This window comes from Salmo trutta, chromosome 29, assembly GCF_901001165.1.
Source record: "Salmo trutta chromosome 29, fSalTru1.1, whole genome shotgun sequence".
Lineage (NCBI taxonomy): Eukaryota > Metazoa > Chordata > Actinopteri > Salmoniformes > Salmonidae > Salmo > Salmo trutta.
The window spans coordinates 11309195-11326013 of NC_042985.1; the positions used below are offsets into that span (position 1 = coordinate 11309195).

At 45.6% G+C, this 16819-nt stretch overlaps 1 protein-coding gene across 1 annotated transcript in view; it reads left to right on the forward strand.

The window, feature by feature from the left end:
* LOC115166895 (ATP-dependent Clp protease ATP-binding subunit clpX-like, mitochondrial) overlaps positions 1-16819 on the forward strand; it is a 31304-nt gene that overhangs the window by 2323 nt on the left and 12162 nt on the right. Inside the window, exons 5-11 of the mRNA XM_029720801.1 lie at positions 82-236; positions 1217-1379; positions 5588-5761; positions 6607-6771; positions 7601-7689; positions 8345-8509; positions 12468-12770. Coding sequence (XP_029576661.1) covers positions 82-236; positions 1217-1379; positions 5588-5761; positions 6607-6771; positions 7601-7689; positions 8345-8509; positions 12468-12770 — 1214 coding nt within the window. The remainder of the gene's footprint in view (positions 1-81; positions 237-1216; positions 1380-5587; positions 5762-6606; positions 6772-7600; positions 7690-8344; positions 8510-12467; positions 12771-16819) is intronic.

Sequence of the window (16819 nt, forward strand, 5' to 3'; positions counted from 1 at the left end):
TGTGTGCTTATGCCCCCACTAGCAATATCATGATCCGGCTTAGTTGGTGCCATAACATCCTTCCCCCCTTCCTCTCCCTAGCTTCAACCCGCTTTGTGAAATGTGAGAAATGTCATCACTTCTTTGTGGTGCTGTCAGAGACCGACTCCAGCAAGAGTCTCAATAAGGAGCAGGAAGCAGCCAACGAGGCCGTCAAACTGGCCTTCCAGCAGAAACCTCCCCCTCCTCCTAAAAAGGTACAGTGGACAAGTCTTACAATGCATTATACCTGCAGGCTTTAAGTAAAGTGTTAACAAGTGGGACAAGAAGAAAAGTAGGATGGTCTGGTGGTCTAAGCCGCTGCCTCAGGTGCACACATACCGCTGCAGCATGGGTTCTAATCCGGCCCACTGCTATTTCAGCACACGCCTCTATCTTTCACCTGTATCTCTCTCTATCCAATAAACATACAGACTTTTAAAAGTATATGGTAATCAGGATGATTATTAGACATTATAAGGCGGTCATATAAGCTTACGACAAGTCTTGATGCATTATAACTGCATTATACTTGCAGTCTTTAAGTAGTGTTACCAAAATAATCACAATAATGTGAAATCAGGCTGATACATCTCATTCAAACTGCATTCAACCCTTCCAGCTACTGTCTGTCCTCTTGTAATGTCCCAACACATCCACTTGTTGTGTCTGTCAGACAACGGGTGGTTCAGTCATCCGTGTTAAGTTATAGCTTACCGGGCTTTGTAACATCCGCCATACCACTGAAAGAAGAACAAGTAGAGATTGTACGACAAAAGCACCAATGTGTCTATAAACTGTCTGCAGAACTTATTGGTAACAAACAACAACAATGCGGCCACACCGCCACTTTTTTGTGTAAACAGCTATGGTTGGGGAATGGGGCTGGAGAAATGTAGACACTCTCAAATTCAAAATCCAAAAATGAATGTATAAATCAACTTTATAACTTGTTATTGGCTTGTATGAGCTTTTATAATTAATGTCTTATTATAAGGCTTATTTATAATGTGTTTTTTCCACTGTATGTGGGACATTTTCAACTGACTCAAAATGGCTGTTCTTTTAGGATCATTATAAGATTATCATAATGTGACATTGTAAGGAGGGTCATTGATGCTTATGATAAGTCTTGTAACACATTATAACTGCATCATGCATTATGCTTTATGTAAAGTGTTACCAAATTGTCTTTCAGATCTATGCCTACCTGGATAAGTACGTTGTTGGACAGTCCTATGCAAAGAAAGTGCTGGCGGTAGCTGTTTACAACCACTACAAGCGCATCTACAATAACCTTCCGGGAGCGGGCACCAAGCCACAGGCGGAGGTGGAGAAGCAGGCCTCCCTTACTCCACGAGGTTGGTACCGTCCCAATCCCTGAGCTGTCTATCTCCAGTTTGACTCTGTATTTCATTTGTCTGAAATGGCCTTCTCCCTTCCTCGCATCTTATTTTCTCCATCTGTACCTATGTGAATGAACTTGACAGGTGAAAGGAACTGTTGAGTAGCTATCCTGTGTCTTCAAATCAGTGCAGAAGAAGAAGAGGAGATGAGAGGAAGCGACTTTATACTATCAAGATGCATCCTAAGTGCAGTGGCACTTTTTTTCTACTGTGCACCTTGAAATGTAACAGCATGCCATTCACTCAGGTTAACAAAATGCATTAGCCCATGTGTAATGTAAAACAGAATCACAGCTGAATGGAATGAATGGTAGGATAAAGTGTTCTCTTGCAGGCTCCTCTGCAATGGTTTGGCTAGTGTACAATGGCTTTTAAAGGCAAAAATAAAACGCCATCTCTTGCAGTCCTTCCTCATCCATGGATTTAAAGTAATGACCCAGGGTTTCCAGATTTCTTGTAACGGCTGTCGTGAGAGAGAGTAGACCAAGGTGCAGCGGAGTTAGTGTTCATCATTGAATATTTAATAGACGAAAGAACACTATACAAAAATAAGAAAACCGACAGCCAAACAGTCCTGTCAGGTGCAAAACACTAACAGAAACAATTACCCACAAAACCCCAACGGAAAAACAGGCACTTATGTGTGACTCCCAATCAGCAACAACACTCTACAGCTGTGCCTGATTGGAAGCCATATGGCCAAAATCAATGAAACAAACCAACATAGAAAATTGCACATAGAACGTCCACCCAATGTAACACCCTGGCCTAACCAAAATAAAGAAAAAAACCCCTCTCTATGGCCAGGGCGTTATAGTACCCCCCCCCCCCCCCCCAAGGTGCGGACTCCGACCGCAAAACCTGACTCTGAAGGGGAGGGTCCGGGTGGGCCTTCTTACGGCGGCGGCTCAGGTGCGGGACGTGGCCTCTGCTCCACCCTCGGCGTCGCCCTCTTAGGTGGCGCACCTGGCCGCGCCGAAGGTCTGGTGGGAGACCCTGACTGCGCCCGGCTGGCGGGCGGTGATAGCTGCGCCCGGCTGGCGGGTGGCGATGGCTGCGCCCGGCTGGCGGGCGACCCTAGTTGCGCCCGGCTGGCGGTGATGGTTGCGCCCGGCTGGCGGGCGTCCCTGGCGGCTCCGGCGGCACTGACCCAGAATTCACCAGGCTGAGGAGACATGTAAGAGGCCTGGCCCTAGGTGCAGGCACAGGACTCACCGGGCTGGCGGGCGGCTCTGACTGCTCCGGACAGGCGGCTGCTCTGGCGGCTCCGGACAGGCGGGCGGCTCTGGCGGCTCCGGACAGGCGGGCGGCTCTGGCAACTCCGGACAGGCTGGCGGCTCCAGACAGGCGGGCGGCTCTGGCGGCTCGGGACAGGCAGGCGGCTCTGGCGGCTCCGGACTGGCGGGCGGCTCTGGCGGCTCTGTACTGGCGGGCGGCTCTGGCGGCTCCGGACTGGCGGGCAGCTCTGGCGGCTCCGGACTGGAGAGACCCACTGGAGGTCTAGTCCTAGGAGGCGGCACAGGACGGACCAGGATGGGGAGACCCACTGGAGGCCTAGTCCTGGGAGGCGGCACAGGACTAACCAGGATGGGGAGACCCACTGGAGGCCTGGTCCGTGGAGGCGACACAGGAGAGACCAGGACTAGGCCTCCAGTGTCGCCAGTGCGCATTCACAGGCCGGTGCGATCTGTGCTCGCGCCCTGCAGTTGTCGAGCTAGGTTGAGCATCCAGCAAAGACAGGATGTGCCAGCCATACACTCCAGACCTCCAGTGCGCCTCCACGGCCCAGTATATCCTGCACCAGTTCTACGCACTGGGTCACCAGTGCGCCTGCACAGCCCAGTTCGTCCTGTGCCAGCGCTCCGCCCTTGCCGGGCTAAAGTAAACATCCAGCCAGGACGGGTTGTGCCAGCCCTAAGCTCCAGACCTCCAGTGCGCCTCCACGGCCCAGTATACCCTGCTCTGCGCACCCAGTCTCCAGTGCGTCTCCCCAGTCCGGTGAGACCTGTTCCAGCTCCACGTAAGAAGCCTCCAGTGATGATCTATGGTCCGAAGCCTCCAGTGATGATCCATGGCACGAAGCCTCCAGTGATGATCCATGGCCCGGAGCCTGTAGTGATGATCCATGGCAGGAAGCCTCCAGTGATAATCCATGGTCCGGAGCCTCCAGTGATAATCCATGGCACGAAGCCTCCAGTGATGATGCATGGCTCGGAGCCTGTAGGGATGATCCATGGCCCGGAGCCTCCAGTGATAATCCATGGCCCGGAGCCTCCAGTGATAATCCATGGCACGAAGCCTCCAGTGATAATCCATGGCCCGGAGCCTCCAGTGATGATCCATGTCAAGAAGCCTCCAGTGATGATCCATGGCGCGGAGCCTGTAGTGATGATCCATGTCTCGGAGCCTACAGCGAAGTCCTCCAGTCCGGAGCCTCCGGCGACGGTTCCCAGTCCAGAGCCTCTGGCGACGATTCCCAGTCCGGAGCCTCCGGCAAAGGTCTGGAGTCTTCGGCGGCGGCCGGCAGTCCGGAGTCTTCAGCGGCGGTCGGCAGTTCAGAGCCTCCGGCGATGATCCACGGTCTGGTTCCTCCGGCGACACAGAAGCGGGGGGATCAGCGGGCAGAGTGGGGGCTACGCCCCAAACCAGAGCCGCCGCCAAGAATAGATGCCCACCCGGACCCTCCCCTATAGGTTCAGGTTTGCGGCCGGGAGTCCGCACCTTTGGGGGGGGGGTACTGTCATGCCCTGACCTTAGAGACGTTTATTTTCCTCTAGTTTGGTTAGGTCAGGGTGTGATGTGGGGTGGGCAATCAAGTTTTTCTATTTCTTTGTTTTGGCTGAGTGTGGTTTCCAATCAGAGGCAGCTGTCCATCGTTGTCTCTGATTGGGAACCATACTTAGGCAGCCCTTTTTCCCTCCTTGAGTTGTGGAATCTTGTTTTTGTGTAGCTGCCTTTGAGCAGCTCCAGAACGTCACGTTTTCCTCCTGTTTGTTGTTTTGGTGAGTTTCATTTTCATTAATAAGATGTTGAATTCCATGCACGCTGCACCTTGGTTTATTTATGATTGGGAGTTCGAAGATAGCGATCGTGACATGATGAGTCAACAACATTATTTGGGTATGAGTTAACAGAATATTAACTTTTAAAAGGGAGCTTTTCACTGGACAGTTTCTATACCTTTATTTAACTAGGCAAGTCAGTTAAGAACAAATTCGTATTTTCAATGATGGCCTAGGAACAGTGGGTTAACTGCCTTGTTCAGGGCCGGAACGACAGATTTTTACCTTGTCAGCTCAGGGATTTGATCTTGCAACCTTTCGGTTGCTAGTCCAACGCTCTAACCACTAGGCTACCTGCCGCCCTATTAATGACGACGTCAGATAACACTACTAGTGACAATGTCAGATGGCAACTTTCACTCTCGTTCTGTGGAGCTAGAGACGACAAGAGGATGAACACAGATTGACAAGTAAGTGGTACAGTAACTCGTACAGAATATTAGTTACATGCAGCCAGGGGCTTTCAGCACTTCTCTCACCAAAATGGTCTCTAGCTCGCTAATAGTCTCTTTCCCATGTTCCATTTGACATTTTAGTCATTTAGCAGACGCTCTTATCCAGAGCAACTTACAGTAGTGAGTGCATACATTTCATACATTTCATCTTTATTTATTTTTTTTGTACTGGCCCCCCTTGGGAATCGATCCCACAACCCTGGTGTTGCACACACCATGCTGGCGTTGCAAGCACCATGCTCTACCAACTGAGCCACAGGGAGGGCCCTGTGGCCCTCTCTTAGACATCTACAGTAAGTCAGACAGACAGACAGACAGACAGACAGACAGACAGACAGACAGACAGACAGACAGACAGACAGACAGACAGGATATGGTGGTCAAATACAGACAGACAAAGACAATCAGACAGAAATACAGACAGACAGATAGTGGCCTAGTAACCTTGTTGTTAATCATGCACATGCACATGGTATATATATCTCTCCACACAGTAACAATACACTGTGCCTTAGTCCAATGTTTATTCACACAACACCCTTATTTCCTATATAGTGCACTACGTTCCTAGCTGACCTCTCTCTCTCTCCCCCCTTGTCTCTCCATTCCCTCCCTTTCTTAACCTCCTCTCTGTCTGTTATTTTAGAGTTGCTGCAGATCGCTGGGAAAAATCCCCATGGCAACGCGCTGGGTGCGTCAGTGCAGCAGCAGAGCCAGCAGCCTGCCCAGGAGAAGAGGGGGGGCGAGGTGCTCGACTCTCACCACGCCAACATCAAACTGGAGAAGAGCAACATCGTGCTGCTGGGACCCACCGGATCGGGTGAGCTTTGAAAGAATTGGAGCAGGTGCCAATTTTTAAGGGAAGTCTTTTTCTACTATAGTGTGCTACTTTGAGCAGAGACTCCTGTGTCCCTCTGTGATTAAACAGTTTGTCATTGAGTCAGCTCTTCAATTGGCCCTACACTGTCATTAGGCCTGCGTAGGGTAGTAATGACATACAGTAGCAGTTGTCATAAATGCTCATAAGGGTGGATGGAAACTGATTTTACACAGTTATGACACTGACAGTAAGAGTTGCGCCTAGGGCCTGAATTCACCCTGCACTGCTCTGCATAAGGTGACACAGTTATGGCATTACAGATGGCATTACTGTCACGCTTTCTGACATGACTCTAAAGTCAATTGCTATAAGCTAACATCTACTTTTACAACCATGAATGCCATCTGTTGCGTAGTCGTACGTAGTCTTTTACGAGTTCCCAAGAGGGATCAAACAAAACACATACAAAATAAATTGTAATAGGATTCTTGGCTTTGACATCTATATTACAGGAAACACAAATTGCGTTAAAGCAATAGTACACTCAAAGTCATCATCATGACAGTTTTTGCTCTGTACTGAAAGGGCTCTTGAATAGCTGACTGCTGACATGCACAGTTTGTTGTGATTGTGCTAGTTAGCAACTTCCTTCAAACTGCACACAGAGACATAAAAATGGTATCCATGAGTTAATCTGACTCTGGGGAGGTAGATAAAGGGCCAATATCCTGAAGTATCCCTTTAACACAAAGGTTTTTTAGTGTAGTATTCCTTTAAACAAAAGTTGTAAAATGGATGCATTGGTATTTCCTATTGCCTGAAATTGATTGACATCCATATTGCAGGTAAAACCCTCTTGGCCCAGACACTGGCTAGGTGCCTGGATGTGCCCTTCGCCATCTGTGACTGCACCACACTAACCCAGGCAGGCTATGTGGGCGAAGACATTGAGTCTGTGGTGGCCAAGCTCCTCCAAGATGCCAACAACTCTGTTGAGAAAGCACAACAAGGTATATGCTATAATGTGTAACTTACTTGCTTGTGTATGTGAATGTCTGTGGTTCTGTGTAAAATGTGACAACAGTATGACTATCTTATCAAGTACTGTACTTTAAGCACATCAACTTCGGTCCTTGTCCTAAGAGTTGGTAGAGTTTTGATGGTGAATGATTTCATTGGATAAAGAAAAGTTTATGAAACGTGCCATCTGTCCGACTAGCTTATCAGTTACTGTACTTGTAGCAGATCAACTTCTCTAAATGCCCTAAGAGTGGATGTTTTTCAAAGTAAATAACTGAATTAAAGGCACAGTAGGCAGCTTTTTTGATCACCGACCAAATGCACATAGAAATGTTATAGATCTGTCATTCTCATTGAAAGTATGTCTGAGAAGCGGTAGATCCGTTCTATGTGTGCTATTTTTCTGTGCTTCCCGTTTTTGCTCGTTTTACTTTGAGTTTTGTATAGCATCTTCAAACATCTGAAAAAAATATATTTTTAGTTATTGAACATATATTTCTTAGTGGTTTAGATGGTACAATGATGCTCTACACTATTCAGGACTTCTTTTGTCGCATACACTGAAATTAAGCGAACCATTAGAATTTTAGTAACCAGGAAATGTCGCAGTGATTCCTTCCTATTGTACCTTTAAAGATAGAAAATAGGGACAATGTAGGCCCACATTTTTCATGACTGCTGTGCAACATATATATCGCATGTGTGATGAACCATGGTGAAGCCAAATATTCTTGTGTGGTAAAAATGTTGATATACTGTATGCTAACCTGCTCTGAATGGTGATTGGTTCTCGGTCTCTTCACTGATTGGCCCTCGCAGGCATCGTGTTCCTGGATGAGGTGGATAAGATTGGCAGTGTGCCCGGAATCCACCAGTTACGAGATGTGGGGGGTGAGGGAGTACAGCAGGTCAGTGTATACTGTGTATAGATAGATATTATAGTGGTTAGATTATTTATAGATATGTAGATCTGTCAGGCGGTACAGTCCTGCCATGAACACTGTTTGCCCTGTCGGTTATAAAACCTGTAGATTCTGGCTTTATAACAGATTTCCTTGACCCTTCACCACATTGTCTGTAAAAACCACACTTGGTGACTTGTTGATCTCCCAGAAGGATTCCAACATGGGATTATACATACCTGTTACAGTGGTTTCCCATCCAAACTTTACTTGGCGATACTTCCTTAATTGTCTATTTGGAAAGCTCCTGTGTCTTATAACCTTCAGTGGCTAATTGCCCTTGAAACTCAGACAATCAAAACATGCTCTGAGTTAAATCAAAAGTAAAAAATAAATAAAACATGTTTAGCACCATGTGATAAATTCCCTCATTACCCTTCCACCATCTTGGCTGTTGCCTCTCTTCGCAATATTTGCTCTAGACACATGTTTGATCGCCCAGAAATGACTAGGGCAAAGATGTTCGAGGATGAGGAGAGGTAATGAGAGAATTTCTCCTGGTGCAAAAACATTTATATGTTTGGAAGAGGTTGAGAAGAGGTTTAGGAAACACTGGGGTATTGTACATTGTGTGTGTCTTATAATGTCTTCTGTTTGGTAGGGTCTACTCAAACTCCTGGAGGGTACTATCATCAACGTCCCCGAGAAGAACTCCAGGAAACTGAGAGGTGAGACGGTCCAGGTGGACACCACCAACATCCTGTTTGTGGCCTCCGGTGCCTTCAACGGCCTGGACCGGATCATCAGCATGAGGAAGTGTGAAAAGGTAAACATTTCAATGTCAACATTTTAATTCCAAATTTTACTTCAATTGATTTTCACATTTTTAATAACTACTTTTTCTGTATGTAAGTGATATTGCACTGAATCAATGTATCCTGGACTCTGAAGCTCTTTGATCAAGTGCCTTCAGAAAGTATTCATACCCCTTGATTTATTCCACATTTTGTTGTTATAGCCTGAATTCAAAATGGATTAAATATATATATATATATATATTTAGATTTTTTTCTCTCTCACCCATCTGCACACAGTGCTCCATAATGACAAAGTGAAAACGTGTTTATTAGAAATGTTAGCAAATTTGATTGAAAATGAAATACAGAAATATCTCATTTACATAAGTATTCACACCCGAGTCAATACTTTGTAGAAGCACCTTCCACACTTGGATTATGCAACATTTGCTCATTATTATTTTCAAAATTCTTCAAGCTTTGTCAAATTGGATGTTGATCATTGCTAGAAACTATTTTCAGTTCTTCGCTTTCTCATTTTTTAAGTACATTTAAGTCAAAACTACAACTCGGCCACTCAAGAACATTCTTCTTGGTAAGCAACTCTAGATTTAGCCATGTGTGTTAGGTTATTGTCCTGCTGAAAGGTGAATTAATCTGAGTGTCTGGTGGAAAGCAGACTGAACAAGGTTTTCCTCTAAGATTTTGCATGTGCTTAGCTCCATTCCGTACATTTTTTATCCCCAAAAAACTCCCCAGTCCTTAACGATTACAAGCAATTAGGTTAATGTTGTGGAGTCACTATAATGAATGTTGATCCATCCTCAGTTTTCTCCTATCACAACCATTAAACTCTAACTGTTTTAAAGTCACCATTGGCCTCATGGTGAAATCCCTGTGCGGTTTCCTTCCTCTATGGCAACTGAGTTAGGAAGAACACCTGTATCTTTGTATGGACTGGGTGTATTGATTCACCATCCAACGTGTAATTAATAACTTCATCATGCTCAAAGGGCTATTCAATATCTGCTTTTTTTCACCCATCTATCCCACGGGGGACCAGTACGGGGAAGAAAAAAAAAATGTATGAAATGTATGCATTCACTACTGTAAGTCGCTCTGGATAAGAGCGTCTACTAAATGACTAAAATGTAAAAATGTAAATAGGTGCCCTTCATTGCAAGGCATTTGTAAACCTGGTCTTTGTGGTTGAATCTGTGTTTAAAATTCACTTCTTGGGACCTTACAGTTAATTGTATGTGTGGGTTACAGAGATGAGGTAGTCGTTCAAAACACTATTATTGCACCCAGTGAGTCCATGAAAATGATTGTGACTTGTTAAGCAAATTTTTACTCCTGAACTTATTAAGGCTTGCTATAACAAAGTGGATGAATACTTATTGACTCAAGACATTTCAGCTTTACCATTTTTATTAATTTGTAAACATTTCTAAAAACATAATTCTTCTTTGACATTATGGGGTATTGTGTTTAGGCCTGTGACCCCAAATAGTATATTTAATCCATTTAAATTCAGGCAGTAACACAATGAAATGTGGAAAAAGTAAAGGGGTATGAATACTTTCTGAAGGCACTGTATCGTCATGACATTACAAGGTAAATGAGAAGAACTTTAGTTGTGTTTACAACGCTCTCAACCTGATACAGTCCAGTCACTGTGGACCAAATCCTAACTTGAAATTGGTGTGTGGAAAAATTGACTTTAACACGATTTGCGTGAAAATCCAAGTTATTTGTGCATAGGCCTATCTCAAGTTAGGATTCGGCCTTGGGTCAGAAAAGACTGCAAATGTGGGTGGGAAGGTGTCAGGTGGCGGGTGTAGCTGGTGCATGAAGTCATGCGCAGGAGAGGAGAGATGAGTGAACAACGCACTTTACTGAATAAATAGCACAAAGTAAACATACCAATGTGCAAACAATAACGGTTGCCACAAAACACAGGTGAAAACAGCACCCGGAAAAAAACAGCCGGAAACGTACCGACCTGAACAATAAACAATCACACACAAAGACATGGGGGAAACAGAGGGTTAAATACATGACCAGTAATTGGGAAATGAAAACCAGGTGTGTGGGAAACAAAGACAAAACCAATGGAAAATGAAAAGTGGATCGGCGATAGCTAGAAGACCTGCGACGTCGACCGCCGAGCGCCGCCCGAACCAGGAGAGGAACCGACTTCGGCGGAAGTCGTGACAGAAGGTTCAAGGGGCAGTCAAGAGGATTTGGATATTCGTAGCAGATTCACCTGTGTGTATGTATATATGGTGCCTTCAGAAAGTATTCAGACCCCTTGACTTTTTCCACATTTTGTTTCGTTGCAGCCTTATTCTAAAATTGATTAAATTGTTTTTTCCCCTTATCAATCTACACACAATACCCCATAATGACAAAGCAAAAATAGTTTTTTAGAAATATTTGCAAATATTACAAATTAAAACTGAAAAATCACATTTACATAAGTATTCAGACCCTTTACTCAGTACTTTGTTGAAGCACCTTTGGCAGCGATTTCAGCATCGATACTTCTTGGGTATGACACTACAAGCTTGGCACACCTGTATTTGGGGAGTTTCTCCCATTTTTCTCTGCAGATCCTCTCAACCTCTGTCAGATTAGATGGGGAGCGTTGCTACATAGCTATTTTCAGGTTTCTCCAGAGATGTTTGATCGGGTTCCACTCAGGAACACTCAGAGACATGCCCCGAAGCCACTCCAGCGTTGTGTGCTTAGGGTTGTTGTCCTGTTGGAAGGTGAACCTTCGCCCCAGTTTGAGATCCTGAGCGCTCTGGAGCAGGTTTTTATCAAGGACCTCTCTATACTTTGCTCTGTTCATCTTTGCCTCGATCCTGACTAGTCTCCCAGTCCCTGAAAAACATCCACACAGCATGATGCTGCCAACACCATGCTTCACCGTAGGGATGGTGCCAGGTTTCCTCCAGACGTGGCGCTTGGCATTCAGGCCAAAGAGTTCAATCTTGGTTTCATCAGAGCACAGAATCTTGTTTCTCATGGTCTGAGAGTCTTTAGGTGTCTTTTGACAAACTCAAAGCGAGCTGTCTTATGCCTTTTACTGAGGAGTGGCTTAGGTCTGGCCACTCTACCGTAAAGGCCTGATTGGTGGAGTGCTGCAGAGATGGTTGTTCTTCTGGAAGTTTCTCCCATCTCCACAGAGAAACTCTAGAGCTCTGTCAGAGTGACCATCAGGTTCTTGGTCACCTCCCTGACCAAGGCCCTTTTCCCCCGATTGTTCAGTTTGGCTGGGCGGCCAGTTCTAGGAAGAGCCTTAGTGGTTCCAAACTTCTTCCATTTAAGAATGATAGAGGCCACTGTGTTCTTGGGGACCATCAAAGCTGAAGAAATGTTTTGGTTCCCTTCCTCAGATCTGTGCCTCGACACAATCCTGTCTCAGAGCTTTATGGACAATTCCTTCGACCTCGTGGCCTGGTTTTTGCTCTGACATGCAAAAACTGTGGGACCTTATATAGACAGGTGTGTGCCTTTCCAAATCATGTCCAATCAATTAAATATATCACAGGTGGACTCCAATCAAGTTGTAGAAACAGCTCAAGGATGATCAATGGAAACAGGATGCACCTGAGCTCAACTTCGAGTCTCATAGCAAAGGGTCTGAATACTTATAAAAATAAGGTATTTCTGTTTTTTATTTTTTAATACATTTGCTAAAATTTCTAACAACCTGTTTTCACTTTCTCATTATGGGGTATTATGTTATGATTTCTGAGGATTTTTTTTTTATTTAATACATTTTATAATAAGGCTGTAACGTAACAAAATGTGGAAAATGTCAAGGGGTCTGAATACTTTCCGAATGCACTGTATATATTTTTTGTTATTATGGAGAGAAAAAAAATAGACAATGCAACCTAAGTACAAAATCAGCCAACATCAGCATATAGTAGCAGAACTGTCCCTCTTTAACTGAATCCCTCCTCCTCTCTGCAGTATCTGGGCTTCGGCACGCCGTCTAATATGGGACAGGGGCGTCGGGCGGCTACGGCCGCAGACCTGGCCAACAGCAGCGGAGCGAAGATGGACGCCGTGCTGGAGATCAAGGAGAAGGACCGGCTCCTGAAGCACGTGGAGGCCCGGGACCTCATCGAGTTTGGGATGATCCCCGAGTTCGTGGGGCGCCTGCCTGTGGTGGTTCCCCTGCACAGCCTGGATGAGGAGACCCTGGTTAGGATCCTGACGGAGCCACGCAATGCTGTCATACCACAGTACCAGGCCTTGTTCAGCATGGACAAGGTGGAGACTCATTATTGTTATTATTAGTGGTGGTAGTAGTAGTAGTAGTAGTAGTAGTAGTAGTGGTAGTAGAAGTATTAGTGTTACAAGTGGTGGTGGTAGTAATAGTGGTATAAGTTGCAGTGGGGTTAGTGGTGGTGGTGGTAGTAATAGTCGTAGTAGTAGTAGTAATAATCGGTCCCTTCAGGATTTTGCCATTCTGTACATTAAACAGTCATCGCAATATTATTGCATAAAACTGACGATCACCCCACATTTACAGCATAATGTGGTTCAGTCGATCCAGACGCAAACAAACGTTTTCCATCATCGCATATTGCCATGCAAAATGTCAGAATTGCCGCAGCAAAATAAAGCATTTATGCCTGCAAATATCACAACAAATCTCTGCCAAATCCTGGAAGGACTGAGTGGTAGTAGTAGTAGCAGCAGTAGTGGTAGCTGTAGCAGTAGTAGTGATAGTAATAGTAGTAGTAGTAGTGAAGTAGTAGTAGTAGTGGTAGTAGTGGTAGTAGTAGTAATATAAGTAGCCGTGATAGTAGGAGTAGTAGTAGTAATAGTGATATAAGTAGCAGTAGTAGCAGCAGTAGTAGTAATAGTAGCAGTAGTAGTAGTAGCATCAGTAGTACTGTAGCAGTAGTAGCAGCAGTTGTAGTAGCAGCAGCAATAGTAGTAGTAGTAGTAGCAGTAGTAATAGTAGCAATAGTAGTAGTAGCAGTTGTAGTAGTAATAGTAGTAGTAGCAGTAGTAGTAGTAGCAGTTGTAGTAGTTGTAGTAGCAGCAGTAGTAGCAGCACTAGTAGTAGCAGCACTAGTAGTAGCAGCAGTAGCAGCAGCAGTAGTAGTGGCAGTAGTAGTAGCAGTAGTAGCAATAGTAGTAGTAGTAGCAGTAGTAGCAGCAGCAGTTGTAGTAGCAGCAATAATAGTAGTAGTAGTTGTAGTAGCAGCAGTAGTAGCAGCACTAGTAGCAGCAGCAGTAGCAGCAGCAGTTGTAGTAGTAGCAGTAGTAGTTGTAGTAGCAGCAGTAGTTGCAGTAGTAGCAGCAGTAGTTGCAGCAGTAGGAGCAGCAGTAGTAGCAGTAGTAGCAGCAGGAATATCAGTAGTAGTAGCAGAAGTAGTAGTAGTAGTAGCAATAGTAGTAGTAGCAGTAGTAGTAGTAGTAGCAGCAGTTGTAGTAGCAATAGCAGTAGTAGTAGCAGCAGCAGTAGTAGTAGAAGTTGCAGTCACAGTAGTAGTAGTAGTAGCAGCAGCAGTAGTGATAGTAGTAATAGTAGTAGTGATAGTAGTAGTAACAGTGATATAAATAGCAGTAGTAGCAGTGATAGTAGTAGCAGCAGTAGTAGTAGTTGTAGTAGTAGCAGCAGTAGTAGTAGCAGCATTTGTAGTAGTAGCAGCAGTAGTTGTAGTAGTAGCAGCAGTAGTAGCAGCAGTAGAAGCAGCAGTAGTAGCAGCAGTAGTAGCAGTCGTAGCAGCAGTAGTAGTATCAGTAGTAGTAGTAGAAGGACTAGTAATAGTAGTAGTAGCAGTGGTAGTAGCAGGAATAGTAGTAGCAGGAATAGTAGTAGCAGTAGTAGTAGCAGTAGTAGCAGCAGCAGTAGTAGCGGTAGTAGTAGCAGAAGTAGCAATAGTAGTAGTAGTAACAGGAATATTAATTGTAGTAGCAGGAATAGTAGCAGCAGTAGCAGTAGTAGTAGTAGCAGCAGTAGTAGTAGTAGTAGTAGTAGTAATAGTGATATAAGTAGCAGTAGTAGCTGTGATAGTAGTAGCAGCAGATGTAGTAATGGTAGCAGTAGCAGTAGTAGTAGTAGTAGCAGTAGTATCAGTAGTAATAGTAGTAGTAGCAGCAATAGTAGTAGGATCAGTAGTAGAGGTCGACCAATTATGATTTTTCAATACCGATACCGATTATTGGAGGGCCAAAAAAATGCCGATACCGATTGATCGGCCAATTTTTTTTATTTGTAATAATGACAATTACAACAATACTGAATGAACACTTATTTTAACTTAACATAATACATCAATAAAATCAATTTAGCCACTACTACTGTTCAATTGGGTTTAAATAATGCAAAAACAAAGTGTTGGAGAAGAAAGTAAAAGTGCAATATGTGCCATGTAAAAAAGCTAACATTTAAGTTCCTTGCTCAGAACATGAGAACATATGAAAGCTGGTGGTTCCTTTTAACATGAGTCTTCGATATTCCCAGGTAAGATGTTTTAGGTTGTAGTTATTATAGGAATTATAGGACTATTTCTCTCTATATACGATTTCTATTTCATATACCTTTGACTATTGGATGTTCTTATAGGCACTTTAGTATTGCCAGTGTAACAGTATAGCTTCCGTCCCTCTCCTTGCTCCTACCTCGAAGCAGCGTTACCCATGTAGAGGAAGGGGAACAACTACTCCAAGTCTCAGAGCGAGTGACGTTTGAAACGCTATTAGCGCGCACCCGGCTAACTAGCTAGCCATTTCACATCGGTTACACCAGCCTAATCTTGGGAGTTGACAGGCTTGAAGTCATAAACAGCTGTCACGGCTGTCGTAGTGATGAGACCAAGGCGCAGCGGGTTGCGTGCTCAACATATTATTTATTAAAGATGTGAACACGAAAAAACAAGAAAATACAGAAACACGACAGGAACAGTTTTGCAGGCTAACAAAATGCAGTGCAAAAACAACTACCCACAACTAAACAGGTGAAAACAAGCACTTTAAATATGACTCCCAATCAGGAACAACGATGAACAGCTGTTCCTGATCGGAGCCACACAGACCAAAGAAATATACAAACTAGAAACCTAGAACACAAAAACCCAGAACATACACCAAAACCCCGGAACACATAAATACAACACCCCTCTACATACACATAACCCCCCGAACCACATAAAACAAATACCCTCTGCCACGTCCTGACCAAACTACAATAACAAATACTCCCTCTACTGGTCAGGACGTGACATTATCCCCCCCAAAGGTGCCTACCCCGAATGCACCTAAACAAAAAAAAACAACCAAAAAATAAACCCCTAACTAAAGGGAGGGAAGGGAGGGTGGCTGCCATCAACGATGGCTCCTGTGCTACACCCCCCCTCCCCAACCCAGCTATACTGGAGGTGGCTCAGGTTCTGGTCTACAACCCCCACCCAACCTGTCCACCCCTGCAGAATCCTCAGGGCTACAGAGCGTCTCTGGGGGCTCCGGACTGTAGGCCGACTCACTCGGTTCCGGACCGCAGGCAGACTCACTCGGTTCCGGACCGCAGGCAGACTCACTCGGTTCCGGACCGCAGGCAGACTCACTCGGTTCCGGACCGCAGGCAGACTCACTCGGTTCCGGACCGCAGGCAGACTCACTCGGTTCTGGACTGCAGGCAGACTCACTCGGTTCCGGACTGTAGGCCGTCTTGCTCGGTTCCGGACTGTAGACCCATTCACTCGGCTCTGAACTGTGGGCCGTCTCCCTTGGTTCCGAACTGTAGGCTGTCTCACTCGGTTCCGGGCTAGATACTCTTACCGGATACTCTGGACGGGGTACTGTTGTCGGATACTCTGGACGGGGCACTGTTGCCGAATATTCTGGACAGGGCACTATCGTCGGACACTCTGGATGGGGAACTGTCATCGGACACTCTGGGCGGGGTTCTGTTTCCGGACACTCTGGACTAAGCACTGTCGTCGGAAGCTCGAGACTGGACTGACGCACTGGAAGCCTGATGCGTGGTACTGGTACTGGATGTGCCAGTTTGGGGACACGCACTTCAGGGCTAGTGCGGGGAGCAGGAACGGGCTGAGTTGGACTGGGATTACGCACTGGAAGCCTGATGCGTGGTGCTGGTACTGGAAGTGCCAGTTTGGGGACACGCACCTCAGGGCTAGTGCGGGGAGCGGGAACAGGCTGAGTTGGACTGTGCTGACGCACTGGAGGCCTGGTGCGTGATGCTGGCTGTGGATATACCAGACTGGAGACACGCACTTCAAGGCTAGTGCGTGGAGCGGGAAACACTGGACCGTAGAGGCGCACTGGCGGTCTCGAGCGCAGGA